Genomic DNA, 20,886 nt, shown 5'->3' on the forward strand with positions numbered 1-20,886 from the left:
CCGGCAACATCAAGGGGTTTTTAGGAATAGTAATGAGTTCCTCCATGCCATCCTCAACATCCATAACTTGGCTTAAGAAGCCCTTGAATGTTAACAGGGTAGTTTCCACTGGATCCAGAAGAGAAAGAATGGGTCACTGTTTTATCAGGTCCCTGTACTAACTCCATCAGCAGATTGTCTTTGTCGATGTCAATAACTGAAGCTGAAGGAGACAGTTGACCCAGAGTTCAAGATTAATTGTCCATCAACATTGGAGCCTTCGTTGATGTCGACCCTGTATCAAAAGTACAAGTTGGTCGGTAGAAGCACTTTACTCACTATCGACACTGACTCTGATGTCAGCTTCGATAATGATGTTTGATTTGGCATTAGAGAACTTTGTGGCTTAGAAGGCTGGGCTGTAGATGGAGATGGATGGAACTTCTCAACATTGAAGATGGTTCTGTCTCAAAAGCCAGTGTGGTGTAGTGGTTAGAGTGCTGGACTAGGACTGGGGAGACCCAAGTTCAAATCTCCATTCAGCCATGATACTAGCTGGGTGACTCTGGGCCAGTCACTTCTCTCTCAGCCTAACCTACTTCACAGGGTTGCTGTGAGGAGAAACTCAAGTATGTAGTACACCGCTCTGGGCTCCTTGGAGGAAGAGTGGGATATAAAATAAAATAAAATAAAATAAAATAAAATAAAATAAAATAAAATAATAATAATAATAATAATAAAGTGTTTTTCGTATATTTTTTTCAGTTAAGCGACTTTTCTTCCAGTAACTTTGCTGTCTCCAGCCCTGGTTGCTCAACTGAAGATCCTGAGTCCTGTTGCCCACTTGCCACCAGATGTCCAGGGACTATAGTATCTGGCACGGTCCTTGTTGACCCAGGCGACGACCGATCCGGTATAGATTTATTAAAGTTACGTCTCACCATATTGTTGATGGGAGAGGCACTCTTTGTCTGGCTCCTCTGGTGAGACCTGTCCAGTATGGTTGGACCTCTGGCATAGCTCTCACCTTCATCAGAGCACACAAGCCCCACAACCACGCCAAGGTAGTGCCTCACTGGGGGCAAGGACAATGCGACGATATCTATAATAACCAACAGTATTGATGATAAAATTCAGCCATCCCAGGTCCTTGGGAAAGACTCGATGTCTGGATAAAACAAACCAGTCAATAACACCTGTCTGACTGTGTAAACAAGAAATAATAAAGTGTTCTCCGTTTCTTTGAGGGAGAAGTCGGGCACACGTTCTCAGCAGAGATCCTTATCTTCTTGTGTTTCTTGTGATGCACTAACAATGCGGAGTCCCTCGACACATCAGCTGGATGCTTGAACTCAAGTTTCCTCGAGGTTAAAGCTGTGTTTGATTCTGAAGGCTTAAGCTGGCCCAAGAGCGACAATGGCTTTGATATCGGTGTCAGTACCAGCATAGCTGGTGGAGATCTCAGCACTGGTGTCATAAATCGAAGTGCATGCTTGTACAATCTGCACAGAGTCTCAAAGCCTGGATTTTCTGTGTTTGCCGTGAAAAAGACATGCAGATTTTACAAGTTTGGGTATTGTGATCTTCACCCAAGTATAAGAGCAGTAGTCGTGGTAATCGGTAGAGGACAATTTCCCACCACACTCCCTGTACTATATATATATGAGAAAAGAGTAGTCCAAAGCTAATCTGGATTTCTAAATAACCAGTAAAACTCACAACAATGTCTCTTTCTTACAGAACCAAATCCAATGAGGAGCAGAGTCTGAGATGAACACTAAGGCAGTAGAAAAAGAACTAAAGAAAGAGGCACTCTCACTGCCAAAATAAACAGAAGCGCTGAGCCCCAGAGGCGGTTGTTGAACACCACGAGGAGTTTGAACATTCCACCCACAAGGTCCTGCACAGGCACAGTACCCAGGATTCTGAATGTTCTACAGATCACGTTAAAGATAATGCTTTATGAATTACTGCTGTAAACCAATATATTATTTTGCTTTTCCTTTCAGGAGACAATATTTTATATTTTTCAAACATAACAATTTACAATTTTCACAAGTTATAATTTTATTATAATCTATTTTCAGAATATAGCATTGCTTTGAGAAGTTTAATTGTATAAACATAGCAATCCGCTGAAAGGTTGTGCTGCATGATTTGCTGTTAGTGTTCTATTTACCTAAGAAACTAACAGTGGGACCATACATTTCAGTGTCCCTGTGCCTAATCTCCCCAAATAAATGGATTCATTTAAACAGACAAAAATGGAAACACTGCTAACAAAATCTAAAATATTTAGAGCATGTTGCAGGTAAAAGTGTATGTTTTTATAGCACACACTCTCCTTAGGCAGTCTATTTATCATCCTTTGAAAGAGAAGACAAGAAAAACCAATACTATGTGTGTGGCCTACATTAACCTCACTTAATGCACTCAATAACGTCTTTTTTCAAAAAAATCATGCTTTTTCTGCACCATTGATAATCTGACAGTAACTTTTTATTGAAGCAGAATACTCATTGTCTGTTGTCATTATTTGTTTTAATATATAATCTTTCTAACCAAATGAACTTAAAGCAGTGCAGATAAGCAATGGCATGCATAGGGTCACTTAAATGCCAATTTGGTTGTTTCATAAACTTCAGCATTCTTTTCCAATGAGTCTACTCTCAGTTACTTAATTGAAAGTAATATCCATTTACAAACTTCAGACCTGCCATAAAAAGGCTCTCTTCCGTGTCTAAGAAACCTTTAAGGGCTTGAGGAACAACAAAAGCTAACAATTAAAGCTTTTTTCCTACATCAATAAAAGAGCAACTCAGGATTCTCCAAAACAGGCTGGCCATAAGATGTCAGTGTGAAGAAAGTGGGGAAACTGAGTTAAAAACTCAAGATAAAGAAAATGGTAGCAGGCAGATCATATAGTGGCAGCCAAATGCCACACATATTAGTGCAGGTCTTGACAAATTTTGTTTGGATCTAGGAGCCAGCCCCAAAATCTGGGCACAAGACAATGGACTCTTGACATAATTACTGACTTAGTGACAGACATTGTAGAGGGGGAGGGAAAATGGCTTTTTCTTATCCCTTTCACAGGTAACATACACAGAACAAAAACAGGGCTGCTTGGGACAAATAAAGGTTTCATTAAAGAACGCTGCCTCTGAATATCTCAGTCTAGGCACCATGGTTAAATTTCTATGCACCATGACACCCTGGCACCTGGGATTTGTCAAGCCCTGCATTAGTAAAATGAGTGCCATAGACTGCTACAGAACATACTTCCCAATAAACATGCTTCAAATCACAGCTAGATGACATCTTTAAAACCATACCTAAATAATGCACACACACACATGAATGGGGAGCTGTTCTGAGTAAGCAGTATGTATGTATCGCTACTCCTGACAAACAGAACAAATCACTCTACTGAGGTCTTCGTGGGCAGTACATAATAATAGTTATTTCATCATCTGCTCTATGGATTATAGTATAGCACAAAAAGATGTAAGACTTCAAAAAATGTTGTGTATTATTTAACTTTTTCTTTCTTTGAATAACTGATGCCCCCATGCCCTGTCACAAACTGCCTTTGAAATTCTCATCTGTTTCAAAAGCAATTTTCCATATTACGTGGGGGTATGCTGTTTGAAGGAGAGAGAAAACATGTCTAAACACACCCTTGGATTCATGGGTTTTTCTTCCAAATGATAACACATATACACAGAGAACAGACTTGATGGAGCTGCAGGATGCTGCATTCTAAGATACCAAGCATAGTTTTGCCAGCCGGGCCAGTTGAAAAAGATTGAAAGCTGAAAAGAGAAACTATCAACACTATAATTAACAAAAGCAAGGTTATACTGTATGCTTCTTAGAAATCATATGTATACCTTAGTACTATTATGGGAAAACAAAAGAAACTGCTGTTTGTAGAGAAAACAGTAAGAAAAACATATCGCTTACTGTATTTGGGGGTAGAAACACTGCATGTAAATGCCGCAGTAAGAAAAAAAGGGTGAAAAATTGCAGAAAGCCAGCAGAAACGTCACATCAGCCTAACGCTGCAGTTAGAGGGGGACATCATGCATTATTTTTTCAGCTGTGTTGAAAACTTAAAATTTTACTACTGCTAAGCATTGCAGTGTAAATCACTGGTAACCCATATCCTTGTCTCTCTTAACGCAATGAAAGGAAATGAATACAATGAAATAAAATTAAGACATAAATGCTGAACAGGTTTTTTTTTAATTTTAACACATCACATTGCAGAAGTAATTTCCCATTATACTTCATAAGAAACCTTCTTTTATTTATTTTTAATCACATCACATTATAAACTTCAAATTGCACTTCAAAAGAAACACTGGTTTCTTTTTTTGCACATCACATTCCAAAAATTATAAACTTCAAATTGCACTTCAAAGGAAACCTTTGAAGTCCAAATTATCATTCTCTGAAATAAAACGGTTTAACAAGGGCTCATCTAATTTTTCAGGATAGTCTGCACTCTGCATCTCTTCATTTTCGTCCTTTTGTGAAATGTTAGTTGCATCATTTTCAACATTTTCAGACCGTATAATTCCAGCTTCTGTGAAACCAGAAATCACTGGAGAATTTTTAACAGCTTTCCATGTTTCTGAAACCCATTTTGCGACCTCGCCATAAGCTGCTTTGCACATTTTCCCGCCCTTTATGAATGTATGCAGGCCTTTCCTCATCGTTTTCCCAACGCTTTCACATTTCACATTTAAATGCCATGTTCACAGATAGGTCTAAGGGCTGCAAGATGCTCCTTTTCCTTTCCGCTAAATTTCATTAAGCCATTCACACATTATGACTTTGCACATCCACCCTTTCTCATTAGCACAAATAACAACATCAGAAGAAAAATCGCTTTTCAGGATAGATTTGTTTAAAAAATAGCATTGATTTTAGTTTGTTGCCATTTGTGGCGCAGGCTAATATGTACATGAGAGAGGAGAGCTGGTCTTTTGGTAGCAAGCAAGACTTGTCCCCTTAGCTAAGCAGGGTCCGCCCTGGTTGCATATGAATGGGAGACTAGAAGTGTGAGCACTGTAAGACATTCCCATCAGGGGATGGAGCTACTCTGAGAAGAGCATCTGGGTACCAGGTTCCCTCCCTGGCTTCTCCAAGATAGGGCTGAGAGAGATTCCTGCCTGCAACCTTGGAGAAGCCGCTGCCAGTCTGTAAAGACAATACTGAGCTAGATAGACCAATGGTCTGACTCAGTACATGGCAACTTCCTATCCTCCTATGCTATGTCTTCTCATTTCCAGTTGTCACTATGGATACTGTTTTTTCTCCTTTTTCATTCACAGTCCTATTTCGGGGACAGTCAAATGTCAGCAGAACTTCAACCATATTTATTATTTGTGATTGCACAATTTTTTCCTGCTCAATAGCATTTGCAACAAACTTTTAACATGCTGGGGTTTTTTTTCCTGCCAGTTCTCTGGCAGCTGCTGTCCCATTGTTGTTTTAGTGCACACAGATAAATTTTTTCGCTTCTTAAATCTATAACACCAACACGGGCTACTTTTAAAGTCAATTATTCCCATTTGTTCTGCCATTAATTTTGCTTGTAGACAGATTTTCCCAGTAGAAACTGGCAATCCTTTTTCTCTCTGCCCTTTAATCCACTCCTCGAGGTTATTCTCCAGATCAGGCCAAGCTGCAACACCACTTCTCCTTACACATTTTGATTTCGGTATACTACTTGCCAGGTTGTCGTTTTCCAGTTTCCACCTATGAATGCAGCGTTCATCCACTTCAAATTCACAGGCTGCAGCTCTATTTCTGATCTGTTCTGCTCTTAGAAAACGCTCAGCTTGAAACGAGCAGTGTAGCTCTTATGCCATTTGGGTGCCATTTCCCCCCACAAAATCAACGCCTGGAAAGCTCACGTAAATGCCGCATCAGCGGAAGCACTTTTCCAGCTTGCCCCAAATTTGCACATAAATGCCACATCAGCGTTTAAAAACAACTTTTAAACACATACCAGCCACAGCGTTTCTACCCAAAAATATGGTACTTAAAACTGAATCTTTTTTCAAGCAGTCACACATAGGGAGTTCTAGGCTGCACAGAGTCATCTATGCGAAAACTCTAGAGCTCTAATGCAGATAGCTGATACTCCAATCTGCTCCCCACGTGAGGATATTTTGACCATCTACACATGACTCGAGAGTGAGGCAAATTACTTCTCACTCAATTCCTTTCCAACCACTGCAAAAGAGTGTATGTTGTCAGATAAGAGACACTATCAGTGAGGGAAAGCAAGTTATGTGACTGCATAGGTGACTCCCCAAAAGCCAGCAGTTATAGGTGAGTAGCAGGTTTTTCATGTATGTGGTCTATATGCAGTCCCACATATGGTCTGGGGAGTTTGCATATCTGGTGCAAGTGTTCTCAGGAAAATCAGTCTACGGACACTGCTCTGTCAAATATAATGTTGGCTCTCAAACACACATCCATTGTACAATGCTTGACAAAGCGGGGAAACAAGTCAGCAAAAATCGCCCAGGCCTGTAGCCAGCCTCAAAACTGGGGGGAGGGGGGTGTAGAATGTTCAGTGGAAAAAAACAGTGAGGCTGGGGAGGAAAGAGAATTTTTTTGGTGTGGCAAGTACACACCATGACACCAGCTTACTATGGGCCTGGAGTCACCTCTCAGGATTTCAGAGTCATCCCTCTGACAGAACAGGCTTTCACCGCAGATTAAATTGATTGTTTGGCAAATTAGCAGCACAATGATCATTGCTACTATTTATTTATTTATTATTACATTTTTATTATCTTTGAGGAGGTGCATGAACTCCTTAGAGTCAGAATAGCATATGAAAAGACAGCATTGACTATGGCTTGAATTCAAAAGTGCATTTTATGTGAGAGGAAGGCATTACCACTAATGTAAAAGGGGGGGGGTGGTTTTCTTAATTTTTGCCAATTCCCTCTAACCACTAAAGCCCTCCCCACTGCCACGCACCACAGTCTTTGCTGCTCCAGGGGTTGCTGCTTATGCAAGCAGAAGTGCATTCCGCTAGCACAATGCTACCTCTGAACTGAAGTCAGTCTCTTCAGTACTGATATGTGGTTTCCAATCCAGTATTGGGAAACACACACACCTGATTGCCGAAATCTAACCCTGGTAATCGTGCATGCACCTAATCCACTATGAAGTACATGTTCAGTAATCTACTTTCACCCATGCATCACCACCCAGGAACTGGAATAGTGTTCGTATACCAAGGCATTTAGTGGTATTGAAAGAATAAATGTACTGCTTTTTCTCATTTAAGTATCAGCAACAACAGATCTTTGCATCTCAGAAAGAGAAGACAGAATATTCTGCACTCTGTCTAAATAGGTGCATCATCTCACCTCTAGCATTAATCCACTACACAACCTAAGGGCAAACTGCTATTGCCTCAGCAACCAGCAACCAGCAACCCCACCCCAGTAGCAAAATGTAGATATGACCAACTTTACAGTTACTGCAGGGTTTACAATAAGATAATGTATCAGGAGCACTTTGAACACTTTGAAATGCTATCAAAATGCTTAATAATAATAATTTGTAGTAGTAAATAAAAATGAGCTTACTTGATCTTTGTAGTCCATGTGGAAAGTAAAGACAGAGGTTGATGTTCAGGAAATTCTAGACTTTTCTGGATTTCTACCAGTTTTGTCTTTGGATATGCTTTTCCTTTTACTTCCAATACAGATACAGACTCCTACAAGGGAATAAAACTTGATCATGAAGTCAGTCTTTTCAAGAAAATAAAATAATGATAACTAAAAAAGATACTTTCTGAATGCTCTCAGCTAGTGATTGACTCTGTGAATAGTGATTGACTTTTACAGGGAATAATTAAAAGCCATTGGATAATTTTTCCAGACAACTTTGTATTATAAAATTATTTTCAAAACTGGGTTTGTTTCCTTGCCCTTCCCCATGGTTATGCATGGGCAAGTCACCACTACCACATATAGGCCCATTAGCTTAGCCAGGCCAAAGTAAATTGGTAGAAAGCATTATTAAAGCTATAATTATTAAACATATAGAAGAAAAGGTCTGGAGAAAGATCAGCATGGTTTCTGAAAAGGGAAGTCCTACTTTACTGAACTTTTAGAGTTATTTGGGAGTGTCAACAAGCATGCAGATAGACACTGAGTCTATTCCCACAATCACTGGAAAGCAAGCTAAGGGAGCTTAGCCTGCTTTCCAGGGATCGTGGGAACCACCGGGCTCGAGGCGGATAGCCTGCCTAATTCCCCCTCCCCTTAATAGCAATAGCAATAGCACTTACATTTATATACCGCTTTATAGCCGGAGCTCTCTAAGCGGTTTACAATGATTTAGCATATTGCCCCCAACATTCTGGGTACTCATTTTACCGACCTCGGAAGGATGGAAGGCTGAGTCAACCTTGAGCCCCTGGTCAGGATCGAACTTGTAACCTTCTGGTTACAGGGCGGCAGTTTTACCACTGCGCCACCAGGGGCTCATTAAATGAGATTAATGGAGCAAGCACTCTGTTAACGTCATTTGGTTGCTCTTGTGTCGCTGCAGTGAACGGTGACACACAAGTAGACCTCCCAGCAGCCTCCTGGGCTTGGAGGTCTCTCCAGGATACCCCACACACTCACACAAGGCATCCTGGGTCTTCCAGGGGCCACATGGCCCCCAATCCCTTCATCCCCCGCCGGCTCCGTGACAGAGCCAGCAGTCATGTGGCTGCCCAGGGCTGCCTTTTGATCGTCTGCGGGGAGAGCGGGCTAAGCAGACCCAGAAGAAGCTCTTCTCACCGATCACGAGAAGAGCTTCACTGTATACTTCCAATTCCAAAAGGCTTTTGACAAAGTTTCTCACCAAACGCTCTTGGAGTTTCTCACCAAACGCTCCTGTCTCCTTTTATTGATTGGCAACTAGTTACAGGAGATGAGAGAGCGGTTGGAGGGGTGCACAGAACCGCAAGTCCACTGGATCCGCGGTTCCATATTACATCTGAACTGGGTTTCCCAGTGACTTCGGCATTTATATTGATTATTATTCTTTGGATTCCTTTATATAGCACATTCTTGCTTTACTTGCTTCTTTTGCTCTTGCCCTCTGATCTAACTCAATAATTAATGTTTGTGGCAATTGGAGGGACCGTAGATTGGCAGACCGAGAGGACAATGCTAGGCTTGAAAGACTAATGGTCTGGCAGGGCAAGGCAGTTTTATATGCCCATATGTTCCTAGAGAACCCAATATCCAGATTGGAATTGCCTTAAGTGCTTAAATTTGGCTGGAGTGTGCTGTATAAATTTAGATAAACCGCAAGATCTGTTACACATACCATAATTTGGATTGCTGATCTGGAATGGTGCCATGGATGATCACCAAATCTTGGTCTGTTTGCTATCTCATGGGTTGTTTGGGTCCTGTCCCTTCCCCTTACCTCTCATTATTTAGGCTTGCCTCTCTATATGAGAGCCCAGAAAGGGCAGAGCTACTGAAACAAACAAGGATTAAACCATGATTGTGCATTCAGACATGTGAATCCATGAGCTGGGTCTCACGATCAGGGAGACCCAGGAGACCCAGTTTGATGGGGTGAGCGGAGAGAGCGGGCTAAGCCCGCTCTCCCCGCACACGAGCAGGGAGGGAGCCCTGGGAGGCCGGATAGGCCACCCACACGATTTCCGGCTCCGTGACAGAGCCAGCGGGGGCTGGGGAGCTCAGGGGCCACACAGCCCCCAGAAGCTCCAATATGCCCTGCGCAAGCACGCAGGGCATACTGGGGAGACTCTCGGAGCCGGCTTTTCCCCTCCCTTCTGGGGGTCTCTTCGTGAGTAAACGCGGCACGGAGCCGCACCGTGGCTACTCATGATCAGAAAGCCCGGGTTTGCGGAGCACTCGCAAACCGGAGTGCTCGGTAAACCACCGGGCTTTGTGGAAGGCTAAAAAAGTGAGCTAGCCACTTGTAAGCCACTGGGCTCGCCTACAAGCCCGGTGGCTTACACAATCAGCCAAAATCAGGCTAGGCTCTCCTAGTCCGATTTTGGCTGATCGTGAGGATAGCCCCCATGTTTATGACAAACTGTCTTCAAGATGTGGGTTCAGATTGTGGTTGATTGCCCGAAAAAGGGTTTGTTGACTGATGTGGGTTGAGATATACAAACTAACCACAGTTATATGGGAGGAGACCATGATTTTGTGTGATGTCTGAACCCACTCAATTCCAAAACTATCGCCCATGGCATCAATGAATAAACGTGTATTTTGTGTCACTGAAAACAAGTTTCAATTGTGGCATCTTCTGAATGTGCTAGTGGAAAGCGACAAAATATGTAGTCCAAAGAACCATATTGAGTACAGAACTACAGGCAATACTGCTCATGAAACTACAAGCTTCCTAGCTTTCACACAGCAATAACTTAATCCAGCGAGTTTCCCCTCTTGGGCTGAGTTTGCGTAATATGAATTCAGCTAGCTATTACTGTTGTGAATCATAGCACAAACTGCTTTAATTAATTCCAGGTGCTGCATCATTTTATTTTAAGGTGACAAAGCAGTCTTTGTCCCAAACTGAGATGTCTAATATTGTATTATTTATTTTTCTATACAAGTCCCTACCCTATCCCTTGAGCTTAGGTAAACTTCTATTTTAAAAGTACTTCAATCCTGTTTATGCAAATCCCACTCCTGCCCCAAACACAGGTCCTCCATAAGCTGTAGAATACACATTTTATTACAGAGTTATACATTAAAACACTTGAAACAATGGTTTTTCCCATATTGATGAACCCATGGAATCAATTCTCTCTGACATATTCTTTCCTTATTCAGTTCATCCAAGTCAATTCAGACAACATTAAAAAAAATTAATGAGGACTTATTAAAAAAAATCCTCTTACCTCTAGATCTTCAGATGGAACCTTCTCTGGCTTCAGAGAAGCTGGCTCCTGTGCCTCTTGAACCTCTGAAGATGAAAACACTTCACTTTCTTGTAAGCTTGATGTATCTTCTGAAAGCATTGTTACAACAGATACTGCTTTCCCTCCAGGTGTTTCAGTTATTACTTCTTGTGCCTAAGACAGCAATTTATTATAATATTTTTCTGTGCTTGATTGTAAACTGATGATGGCATGTATGCTGAAACATTTTTAATTGACTTGTCCCCTTAGCTAAGCAAGGTCCACCCTGGTTGCATATGAATGGGAGACTAGAAGTGTGGGCACTGTAAGATATTCCCCTCAGGGGATGGAGCCACTCTGGGAAGAGCATCTAGGTACCAGGTTCCCTCCCTGGCATCTCCAAGATAGGACAAGATTTTATTTTTTTTAATAGGACAAGATTTTTTTATTGAACCAACAAACTACCAAAGCATACAGTACGTTGCCAAAGCACAATTATATACAAAGTGGTTGTTTGTACATGATATATCTACAAAGATTTACACACAAGGATTTGGAAACCCACAAGGTTATGAAGTATATGCAGGTAGTACTGTAACTCGGTAAGGGGGGGGGGGTTACGTCCGACGTCCATTTTCACAATTTGTCCCATTCCTGTTTAGAAGAGATACTCTTGTCTTTTTGCACATAACCATACAAACGTTTCCAGAAGAGATTTACTGTCTCATCTGCATGAACCTCTTGGTCGCGTCTTCCCTCCCTATTCTTATGCAGGAGCATTGCATAAATGACATACAGGTTTACTAACCTGAATACGAGAAGGGGAACATTCCAATTCCCTAGTATGAGGGCACCCATTCCGTCCTGTATCCTTGAAGGTTTCTTTCTGGGACCTCGAAAGGAGGTTCTATCGCTCAAACCCGAGGTTAGTTCTTCCCAAGTCTGTTTTTCCAAAACAGGCCACTCTAACAGCTTGCTTACTCCCTGCCTCACTCTTTTGGCTACCACACACTCTTTTAAGAAATGCGAGTGGGTTTCCCTGAATGTTTTACTTAGCTTACTAGCTTTCTGTTTGCAAGTGATTTTAGGGCACTCTTGCTGGTCCTCTGGGAGCCATGGCTTAGCCGCATTAAGTGGTAGTACTTGATGGTATAAGCGCCACCTTGTTTCCCATAAATGGAAAGGGACTTTTTTCTCTTTAAAGAGAGCGATAGGGTGATCGGGTTGCAACAAGTACTGTGAAGTGTGGTGTTTGTAGCGTTTATATTCTAAATCAGGTTTTAAGAAACCCACTTCTAGAATCTCTCCATAAATTGTTTTCCTTAACTGAGGAGGATCCTTTAAATAGGCAACTGGAGCGCAAGTGGAGAAAAACTCGACTCGAATCCGACAGATTACGACATGGAGCACATTTTAAGATTTATGCTCAGGCAATACGTGCGGCAAAGAAGCAGTTCTTTTCTGCCCGTATTGCCTCTGCGAGTTCACGTCCGGTGGAGTTGTTCAGGGTTGTGCGGGGACTAGTATCTGCTTCCTCTCCCTTGAACCAGAATTTGGAGGCATCAGTTACCCGCTGTGGTGTGTTTAATGAATTTTTCGCAGAAAAAATCTCTCGGATTCGGGCCGACCTAGATGGAGACTCCACAATTAATTTGATGTCTGAACTGGAGGTGTCCGACAACTCCTCTTATACAATTCGACTGGATCAATTTCAGTTTGTGACTCCTGAGGATGTGGACAAGCTGCTTGGAGCAGTGAGGCCTACCACTTGTCTGTCCTCTTGATCCTTGTCCAACATGGCTTGTTCTGTCTAGCAGGGAGGCTGCTGTAGGCGGCCTGGTAGAAATCATAAATGCTTCTCTGAGGGAGGGCAGGATGCCTCCTTGTCTTAAGGAGGCAATTATTAGACCTCTTCTAAAGATGCCTGCGTTAGATCCCTCAGAGTTGAGCAATTATAGGCCAGTTTCCAATCTCCCATGGCTCGGCAAGGTAATTGAGAGGGTGGTGGCCTCTCAGCTCCAGGCGGTCTTGGAGGAAACTGATTATCTAGACCCATTTCAAACTGGTTTTCGGGTGGGCTATGGGGTGGAGACTGCCTTGGTCGGCCTGATGGATGATCTCCAATTGGCAATTGACAGGGGAAGTGTGACTCTGTTGGTCCTCTTGGATCTCTCGGCGGCTTTCGATACTATCGACCATAGTATCCTTCTGGAACGTCTGAGGGTGTTGGGGGTGGGAGGCACTGTTTTACAGTGGTTCCGCTCCTACCTCTCAGACAGATTCCAGATGGTGTCGATTGGAGATTGTTGCTCTTCAAAATCTGAGCTTAAGTATGGTGTCCCTCAAGGCTCCATACTCTCTCCAATGCTTTTTAACATCTACATGAAATCGCTGGGACAGATCATCAGGGGATTTGGAGCTGAGTGTTACCAGTTTGCTGATGACACCCAGATCTACTTCTCCATGTCAACTTCTTCAGGAGTTGGCATATCCTCCCTAAATGCCTGCCTGGAAGCAGTAATGGGCTGGATGAGGGAGAATAAACTGAAGCTGAATCCAGATAAGACGGAGGTACTTATTGTGCGGGGTCGGAACTCTAGAGACGATTTTGATCTGCCTGTTCTAGACGGGGTCACACTTCCCCAAAAGGAACAGGTTCCCAGCCTGGGAGTACTGCTGGATCAACGTCTCTCCTTGGTTTCTCAGGTTGAGGCGGTGGCCAGGGGTGCCTTCTATCAGCTCCGGCTGATACGCCAGCTGCGCCCGTTTCTCGAGATCAGTTACCTCAAAACAGTGGTCCATTTGTTGGTAACCTCCAGACTGGACTTCTGTAATGCGCTCTACATGGGGCTGCCTTTGTACGTAGTCCGGAAACTTCAGTTGGTTCAGAATGCAGCAGCCAGGTTGGTCTCTGGGTCATCTCGGAGAGACCACATTACTCCTTTGTTGATGGAGTTACACTGGCTGCCTATAGGTTTCCGGGCAAAATACAAAGTGCTAGTTATAACTTATAAAGCCCTAAACGGCTTAGGCCCTGGGTATTTAAGAGAGCATCTTCTTCGCTATGAGCCCCACCGCCCATTGAGGTCACTTGAGGAGGTCCGTGTCCAGTTGCCACCAACTCGTTTGGTGGCTACACAGAGACGGGCCTTCTCGGCTGCTGCCCCGAGATTGTGGAATGCGCTCCCTGCTGAGATACGATCCTCCCCATCTCTGGCAATTTTCAGAAAACACCTGAAAACACATCTCTTCAACCAGGCTTTCTCAGCTTTTTAAAACTTGTTTTTAAATTGTTCTGATTATTTAATTGTTGTTTTATGATGTTTTTAATTGTTAATCATTGTTTTTGCTTTATAATTTTTGTTTTAATTATTAACTGATTTTAATGGTGTTTTAATGTAAACCGCCCTGAGCCTATTGGAAGGCTTTTGGCCTTCTGGTATAAAAGTTTAATAAATAAATAAATAAATAAATAAATAGATCCGGTTTACCCTTCCATTTTTAAAGTGTGAATAACAAATCTCTCAAGTAGTCCGGGTGTTCTCTTTTTAATACTTGTGTGATATTACCATTGAAAGATCCTTTCCCCCACCATGCTATGCCCCATGCTGACTTGCGCCAACGCAGAGCGAAAAGCGAGACCCAGGTTTTTTGCAGGAGGTTGGACATATCATGGACATTCACGAAAATCCAGTTTCCAAAATTGTAGGACATGAATTCAGTTACAAAATAGGGTTGCAGGGCAGGTAGGGCTAGGCCTCCCCGCTCAACCTCCTTAAATGCTACCGCACGGGCCAAAAGGAAGGACGCTGTGTGCCATACTAGACGGAAGATCTGGCTTTCAACTCTCCGAAGGAGATCGAGCGGGGGAGGATAGACTACCGCCAGGTTATGCACCGGGGGTATCAGGTAAGTCCAGATGTAAACCGCTTTAGGGCTGAGAAAGATTCCTGCCTGCAACCTTGTAGAAGCCGCTGCCAGTCTGTGAAGACAATACTGAGCTAGATACACCAATAGTCTGACTCAGTATATGGCAGCTTTCTATGTTCCTAACTGATTTATGTTCCTAACTTTTTAATAAATTTAATGATTGCACAATAAAGGGTCTTTGTGAAGACAACTTATTATATATATAATTTTTACTTCTATGAGTTGTTACTGTTGTTATTTGTATACCACTTTTCAATAACTTCACAAAGTGGTTTATACAGCAAAAAGAATGATAAAATTGTTTCTTGTCCCAAAAGGGCTCACAATCTAAGAAGATAATACCAGTGATAGTCAAGATACTGTGCTGGGTAGAACAGGGGCACCATGGAAAATCAGTTCCAAATCGAAGTACTAAAGTCTCAAAGGTATAACTGAAATCATAGAAACAGCAAGGAATCTTGTAGTATAGCCCTGTGTACAAGACATGCCACCTATCTTGCTTTACATTAACTTTCCTTCTTTCAAGGGAAGGGCCGGGCTGTAGTTTCACAGTGGAATGCAAAAAGCACTCTGCACATGCTCGAGGCTTCCACACAGGGGCGTAACTATAACAGGGCAAGGGGAGACAGTTGTCTGGGGGCCCACTGCTTTGCGGGGCCCCCCAGAGGCAAGTCAAATGGCTGACTCCCCCAGCCACGCACCCGCCCGGGCTTCCTTCAGTTGTATTCATCCTCAAAATTGATGTGGGTGTTAAGACCTGGAGCTACCAGAACAGCATGTCTTTCTCTTGTACCATTAAATGACTTGCATCGTCCACAAATTACAAAAACTTTTTAAAAATAATTTAGGGTTATGTTCTATTGTGGCACCTAGGAGATAGATAGATAGATAAATAATTTTGCTATGCTTTTTGTTACCACTATTCAGCCTCATTTAAGAGTTCTTTACTTCATGAGCTGAGCTTCCGGGGGGGGGGGATTTTAAAATCTTGTCTCTGGGCCCACTCCAACCTTGCGACGCCCCTGCTTCCACATAACCCCACTGCCTGGTTTTGCTACTAAACCCAGGCACAATTTGTGGGCCCTGCTCCTCCCTTAATCTTGTTAAAGATTGCTGAGTGGTTAAATTGTTGTGTTTCAGGAACATCCAAATCTCTTTACTATGTTCCATGTTATGAAGGAAATTGGATTAATTTTTAAAATTTGGAAAACAAATTTGATCAGGTCCAGATCTGCAGGGATGCCCCTTCCATGAGACGTGACAAGGCAAGGCAACTGCCTCAGGCAGCATATTATTGGGGTATCAGTGAGGTGGCAAGATGTCCTTCTGCCCTCTACTTTTAAAAGAGGGGGAGGAGAAGGGTACACACAAGGGGGGTGGCATTTGGCACCCTCCCTCAAGCACATAAAGGCCTTGAGCTACCACTGCATATCTTCTTTATATATATTTCTCCTGGGTGTACCCGTCGCTAATCCCATGTGTGGCAGCTCTCTCAAGAGTTCAGAATAGCGACGGGACGGCTGGGAAGGGGGAAATGGCAACGGCAGCCAGCCAGTTGGCCAGCGGGGAAACAAAACACCAGTGAGCTGTGGCACAGGCGGCGGGTGGGGGAAAGAAGCCAGCCAGTGGGGGGGGGGGAGAAAATGGCAGCAACGGTGGCCGGCAGGCGGGCGGGCAAAGCAGGGGAGGGACAAAATTGTAGAACTGAAAAAGGAGCAGAAGGCGGCAACTAAGATCAGGGATCTGGAGCACCTTCCTTATAAGGCAAGACTACAGCACCTGGGGCTCTTTAGTTTAGAAAAGAGGCAACTAAGGGGAGACATAACCAAGGTGTATACAATTATGCATGAGGTGGAGAGGGTGGAGAGACATAATGTTTTCTCTCACACACAACACTACAACCAGGGATCGCCCCATGAAACTGAAGATCAGGAAATTTAGGACCAACAAGAGGAAGTACTTTTTCCACACAGTGCATAATTAATCTTATAATTAACATTTATGTCATATTAATATCATAATTAAATTATGATAATCATAATTTAGCACATAATTGCCACGGGATGTGGTGATGGCCACCCGCTTGGATGGCTTTAAAGGGGTTTAGACAAATTCATGGAGGACAGGTCTATTAATAGCTACTAGTCTGGTGCCTATGGGCCACCTCCAGCCTCACTGGCAAGATGCTTCTCAATACCAGTTGCAGGGGAGCAACAGCAGGAGAGAAGATATGCCCTCACCTCTTGCCCGTGGACTTCCCAGAGGCATCTGGTGGGCCACTACGTGAAACAGGATGCTGGACTAGATAGGCCTTAGGCCTGATCCAGCAGGGCTGTTCTTATGTTCTTAAGAACATTGTACTGGGTGACTGGTTTCCCTACAGTGAACCTTAGGTATTTACTGTAGCATTTTCTTATGCCTACTTGAAAGTGTGACTCTTCTAGGTTTAACATCACAAGTCATTCCCCCCATACTGGCAAAGGTAGAATGCCCTGCAATTAGATCATTCTGAACTTCTGTGTGTGGATAAAAGTGTTCAACCATCTCAAATCCAGGATTGGTCTTATCCCGCCATCCCTCTTCAGGATTAGGAACTACCTGGAATAAAAGCCCCTCGACTGATCTGCAAAGATGACTGGTTCTATTGTACCCTTTTCTAACAAACCTCTATCAAGAGTAGGAGTTGGATGGGTGTATCTTGGGTCCATAAACACGGGTAGTGTCAGAAATTTTATCACATACCCCCATGTTATAATGTTTTACACCCATGCATCTGTTGTTATATGATGCCAGGTAACTGCAAACTGAGCCAATCTCAAAGAGGTGTTGATTTGATTTGTGATATTTAGGAAGGAGTCAAAAATGTTTGCCCGTTTCCGAGGTTTACTGCAGCTTTACTGCAGTTTACTGCAGCAAATTGGAGGACTGCAAGCCCAAGTTTGGCAGGGAAGAGCTGACCACCACCTGCATAGTCGAAGGCTTAGATGCTGCCTCTTAGGATTTTAGTGCCTGCTCCCAAAGCCAAGATGTTAAGCGGGGGGCTTGGTTCTTTTTAGCCTGTTCAGTAAACTTAGCACAATGTGTGCCAGTTATCTACCTTGTGAGCCTTGCCGAGGCAGAAAAGGAAAAGTTTGTGCCCGTCAGTGGAGGGGATCTTAGCCCCACACCGGACACATCATTTGAATGTGGCCCTGCTGCCCATAAGCAGCAGGGAACGAAGAAAAAACACTGAGCCCCGAAGGGGTGGTGGGGGGACGCAAAAGAAATAAATATGCTGACTAATAGAGGAAGATAACAAAGCTAAAAATAGAAAGAGGGAGAGGTAAAAATGAGAAGAGGGAGAGGTAAAAATGAGAAGAGGGAGAGATTATTTATGATTTGTAGTTAATTTAGCTCAGAGCCACTCAGAAGAAGTCAATCTGTCTGCAGACGAAGAAAGACTGAGAAGGGAATCGTACACAGCCGCATATCACCAGAGGGGGCAGAGCTACCGCCAGAATTCAGGAGAGAAAATTTAGCTTGGAAAAACTCCAACAAGGTCTCTGCGCAGGCGCAAAGCCCATTCGTGTAGAGCACAGAGACCACATCAAAGAACTACCGAGGCCAGAAAGTCGCTCCCCTGAAGAGCCATCAGAATAGAATGGAGGGTCTCCATGCGGAAGCCCATCCTTCTCAGAAACCAATTGACAAATTTTAGGTCCAGAATGGCCCTCCATTCCCTGTTCTTATTTGGCACCAAGAACAGGATGGAATAAACCCCTCGCCCCTTTTCCCCCAGAGGGACAGGCTCAATTGCTTGTATTCTGGATAGATGTTGAATTGCTTCCAACATCAGGATGTGTTTGGACTTCCTGTGAGACCGAGGGGAGGGCAGAAAATGGTCTGGGGGCTGGGAGGCAAACTCCAGACAGTAACCCTGGGACACAGTCTCATGAATCCACATGTCTGAACAAGTCCTCAACCATGTCTGGGCAAATTGCCTGCAATTTGCCCCCCACCTGGGGGGGGTGGCAGTGACCAGTCCTGAGAGCAGTCATTGACTGGCATTGTGCTTGAAGCCAGGCTTGGCATGCTGACCAGTTTGCTGAGGCCTGTGTGCTGCATTGTCCCGAAAGGAAGGCTGTGGTTTGGACCAGGGAAACCTGTCCTGTCTATTTTGGCGAAGATGAAAATTTGATTTGTAACCCCTGGAATTGGAGGAGATAGATGGAAAAGGCTTACGTTCCTGCCTTTGAGCGCTAGAAGGTATGGCCTTCTTATTGTCTTTTGTCTCAACTAATATAGGATCTAGTACTTCACCAAACAGCTTGCCCCCTTGAAGGCCAAGTTGGCGAGGTTACTTCTGGGCTTCTGGTCTACCTTCCAGTTCTTAAGCCAGAGCAGTTGCTGAACCGTAACATCAGATGCTAGAGCTCCAACTGACAGCTGGGCCACATCAAGTGAGGAATCCGCCATAAAGGCAGCAGCCTTACCCAGTTTGCTAAGCCCTTGCCTCAGGCTGGCCAGTTCAGGGGGAACCAACGGGGTCAATTCTTTAACCCAGAGAATGGCTGCCCTGGCAAAAGTCGAATTGGACATGGAGGTGCATAGGGACAGCAGTCGCCTCATGTGACTACGTAGAGTGGCAATGCATTTCTTGTCATCCAAGCTTTTAAAAGCCTTGTCCCCATCCTTGGGGAGGACAGCCCCCATCACCAGAGCAGCCACTTCAGCGTCTATGGGTGGCACCTTAAGTTTCTCCATAATTGACTTGTTTGCATTATAAAACCGCCTAATCGCGGGTGGGGGCCCCTTACTCTCTGTCGGCCTGTCCCATTCCGCCTGAATAATGTCCAGAAACAATTGCAGGCAGAGCACAGACACCTCGGTCGCCTTAAGTGAAGGGAGCACCACTGGGTCCCATTCCAGATTGTCAGGGACAGGCTGAGCCACTCCCTCCAGTCTGAGGCTCTTACAAGCCTTGTGCAGTAAAACAGGGAAGTCAAGACTGGGAGAACAAATGATAGGGAGGCTGCTGAGTAGGTGCAGACTCTCCTTCGTCCCCTGAAAGCTCTCCCTCCTCCTTGCCTGAGTCTGAGGCTACGGAGGGATCAGCAGGATCTGGATTAAACAACAGTGAAGGCACTACAGGGCATGCGGGAGCAGAGGAACCACACGAGAACAAGACAGGTGGCCCCCATTCTTGCCTGAGAGGCCAAGAACCAGAAGGCTGGGCAGCGGAGTCCCCACTCAAGGTACTCTCCTTTTTCCCAAAATGGCGGCCGCGATAGTTTGGCGGGAACTACCTGGGCATTGGCAGAGGCGTATCTAGGGAAAATAGCGCCTAGGGCAAGCACTGAAATTGCGCCCCCTGTCCAAACATCTGACACCCATTTTCAGATAACTTTACCATAATATCAGCTGAAAAATACAAGTCAAGCTCATTAATCTTTTAATATTTCAAAAAATATTTAGCAGTGGATGTAGCCAGACCAAAAAATGCTAGAAAACTACACATTTCAGTATGCTGGGGCTCATGAAATACCCAAATACTATGTGGAGGTGTACTTGGAAAACTAAACAGAAGTGCCTGTCTAATTCTCTACTATGCACTGTAGCATCACTATTACATAAGTTTTAAAAATAAATGGAGAATTTGACTTTTCCCAGATACTCTGAAAATAATTAAAGGATATGCAGAGTAAACTGTGTCACTACTTGGAATATATTCTAGAATTTCAGAAAGACAGAAAGAGAGCAAGAAACTCTCAGTGGGCCTTAATAGTAAGGATTTCACACTGATACAAAGACAAACTCACCATTAATAGCCATATTATTAAGACATCACATTTAACTCACTTATCACAAGAAGCAAAGTATGATCAAATGAATACAATCCTAAGTCATAAGCTTCAGCTCAGTATTCACAAGCCCTGATTCTCTGTACATAGTGCCAATGTGAATATGTGTACCGTGACTTGTATTATATTAATTTTTTTAATTTTTTTAACCTGTAGCCCCTTAGGGGGGCTTTCTAAAGGCCGTGGGGGGTCTTCAAAGGTTCCCCCTCC

At 43.7% G+C, this 20,886-nt stretch overlaps 1 protein-coding gene across 1 annotated transcript in view; it reads right to left on the reverse strand.

The window, feature by feature from the left end:
• The window catches only part of TTC6 (tetratricopeptide repeat domain 6), a 196,944-nt gene that overhangs the window by 159,431 nt on the left and 16,627 nt on the right, over window positions 1–20,886 (reverse strand). The window contains exons 7-8 of the mRNA XM_053269433.1: window positions 10,907–11,080; window positions 7,605–7,735 (exon numbers count right to left, since the gene is read on the reverse strand). Coding sequence (XP_053125408.1) covers window positions 7,605–7,735; window positions 10,907–11,080 — 305 coding nt within the window. The remainder of the gene's footprint in view (window positions 1–7,604; window positions 7,736–10,906; window positions 11,081–20,886) is intronic.

The sequence above is a fragment of the Hemicordylus capensis genome, chromosome 1 (genome assembly GCF_027244095.1).
Source record: "Hemicordylus capensis ecotype Gifberg chromosome 1, rHemCap1.1.pri, whole genome shotgun sequence".
Lineage (NCBI taxonomy): Eukaryota > Metazoa > Chordata > Lepidosauria > Squamata > Cordylidae > Hemicordylus > Hemicordylus capensis.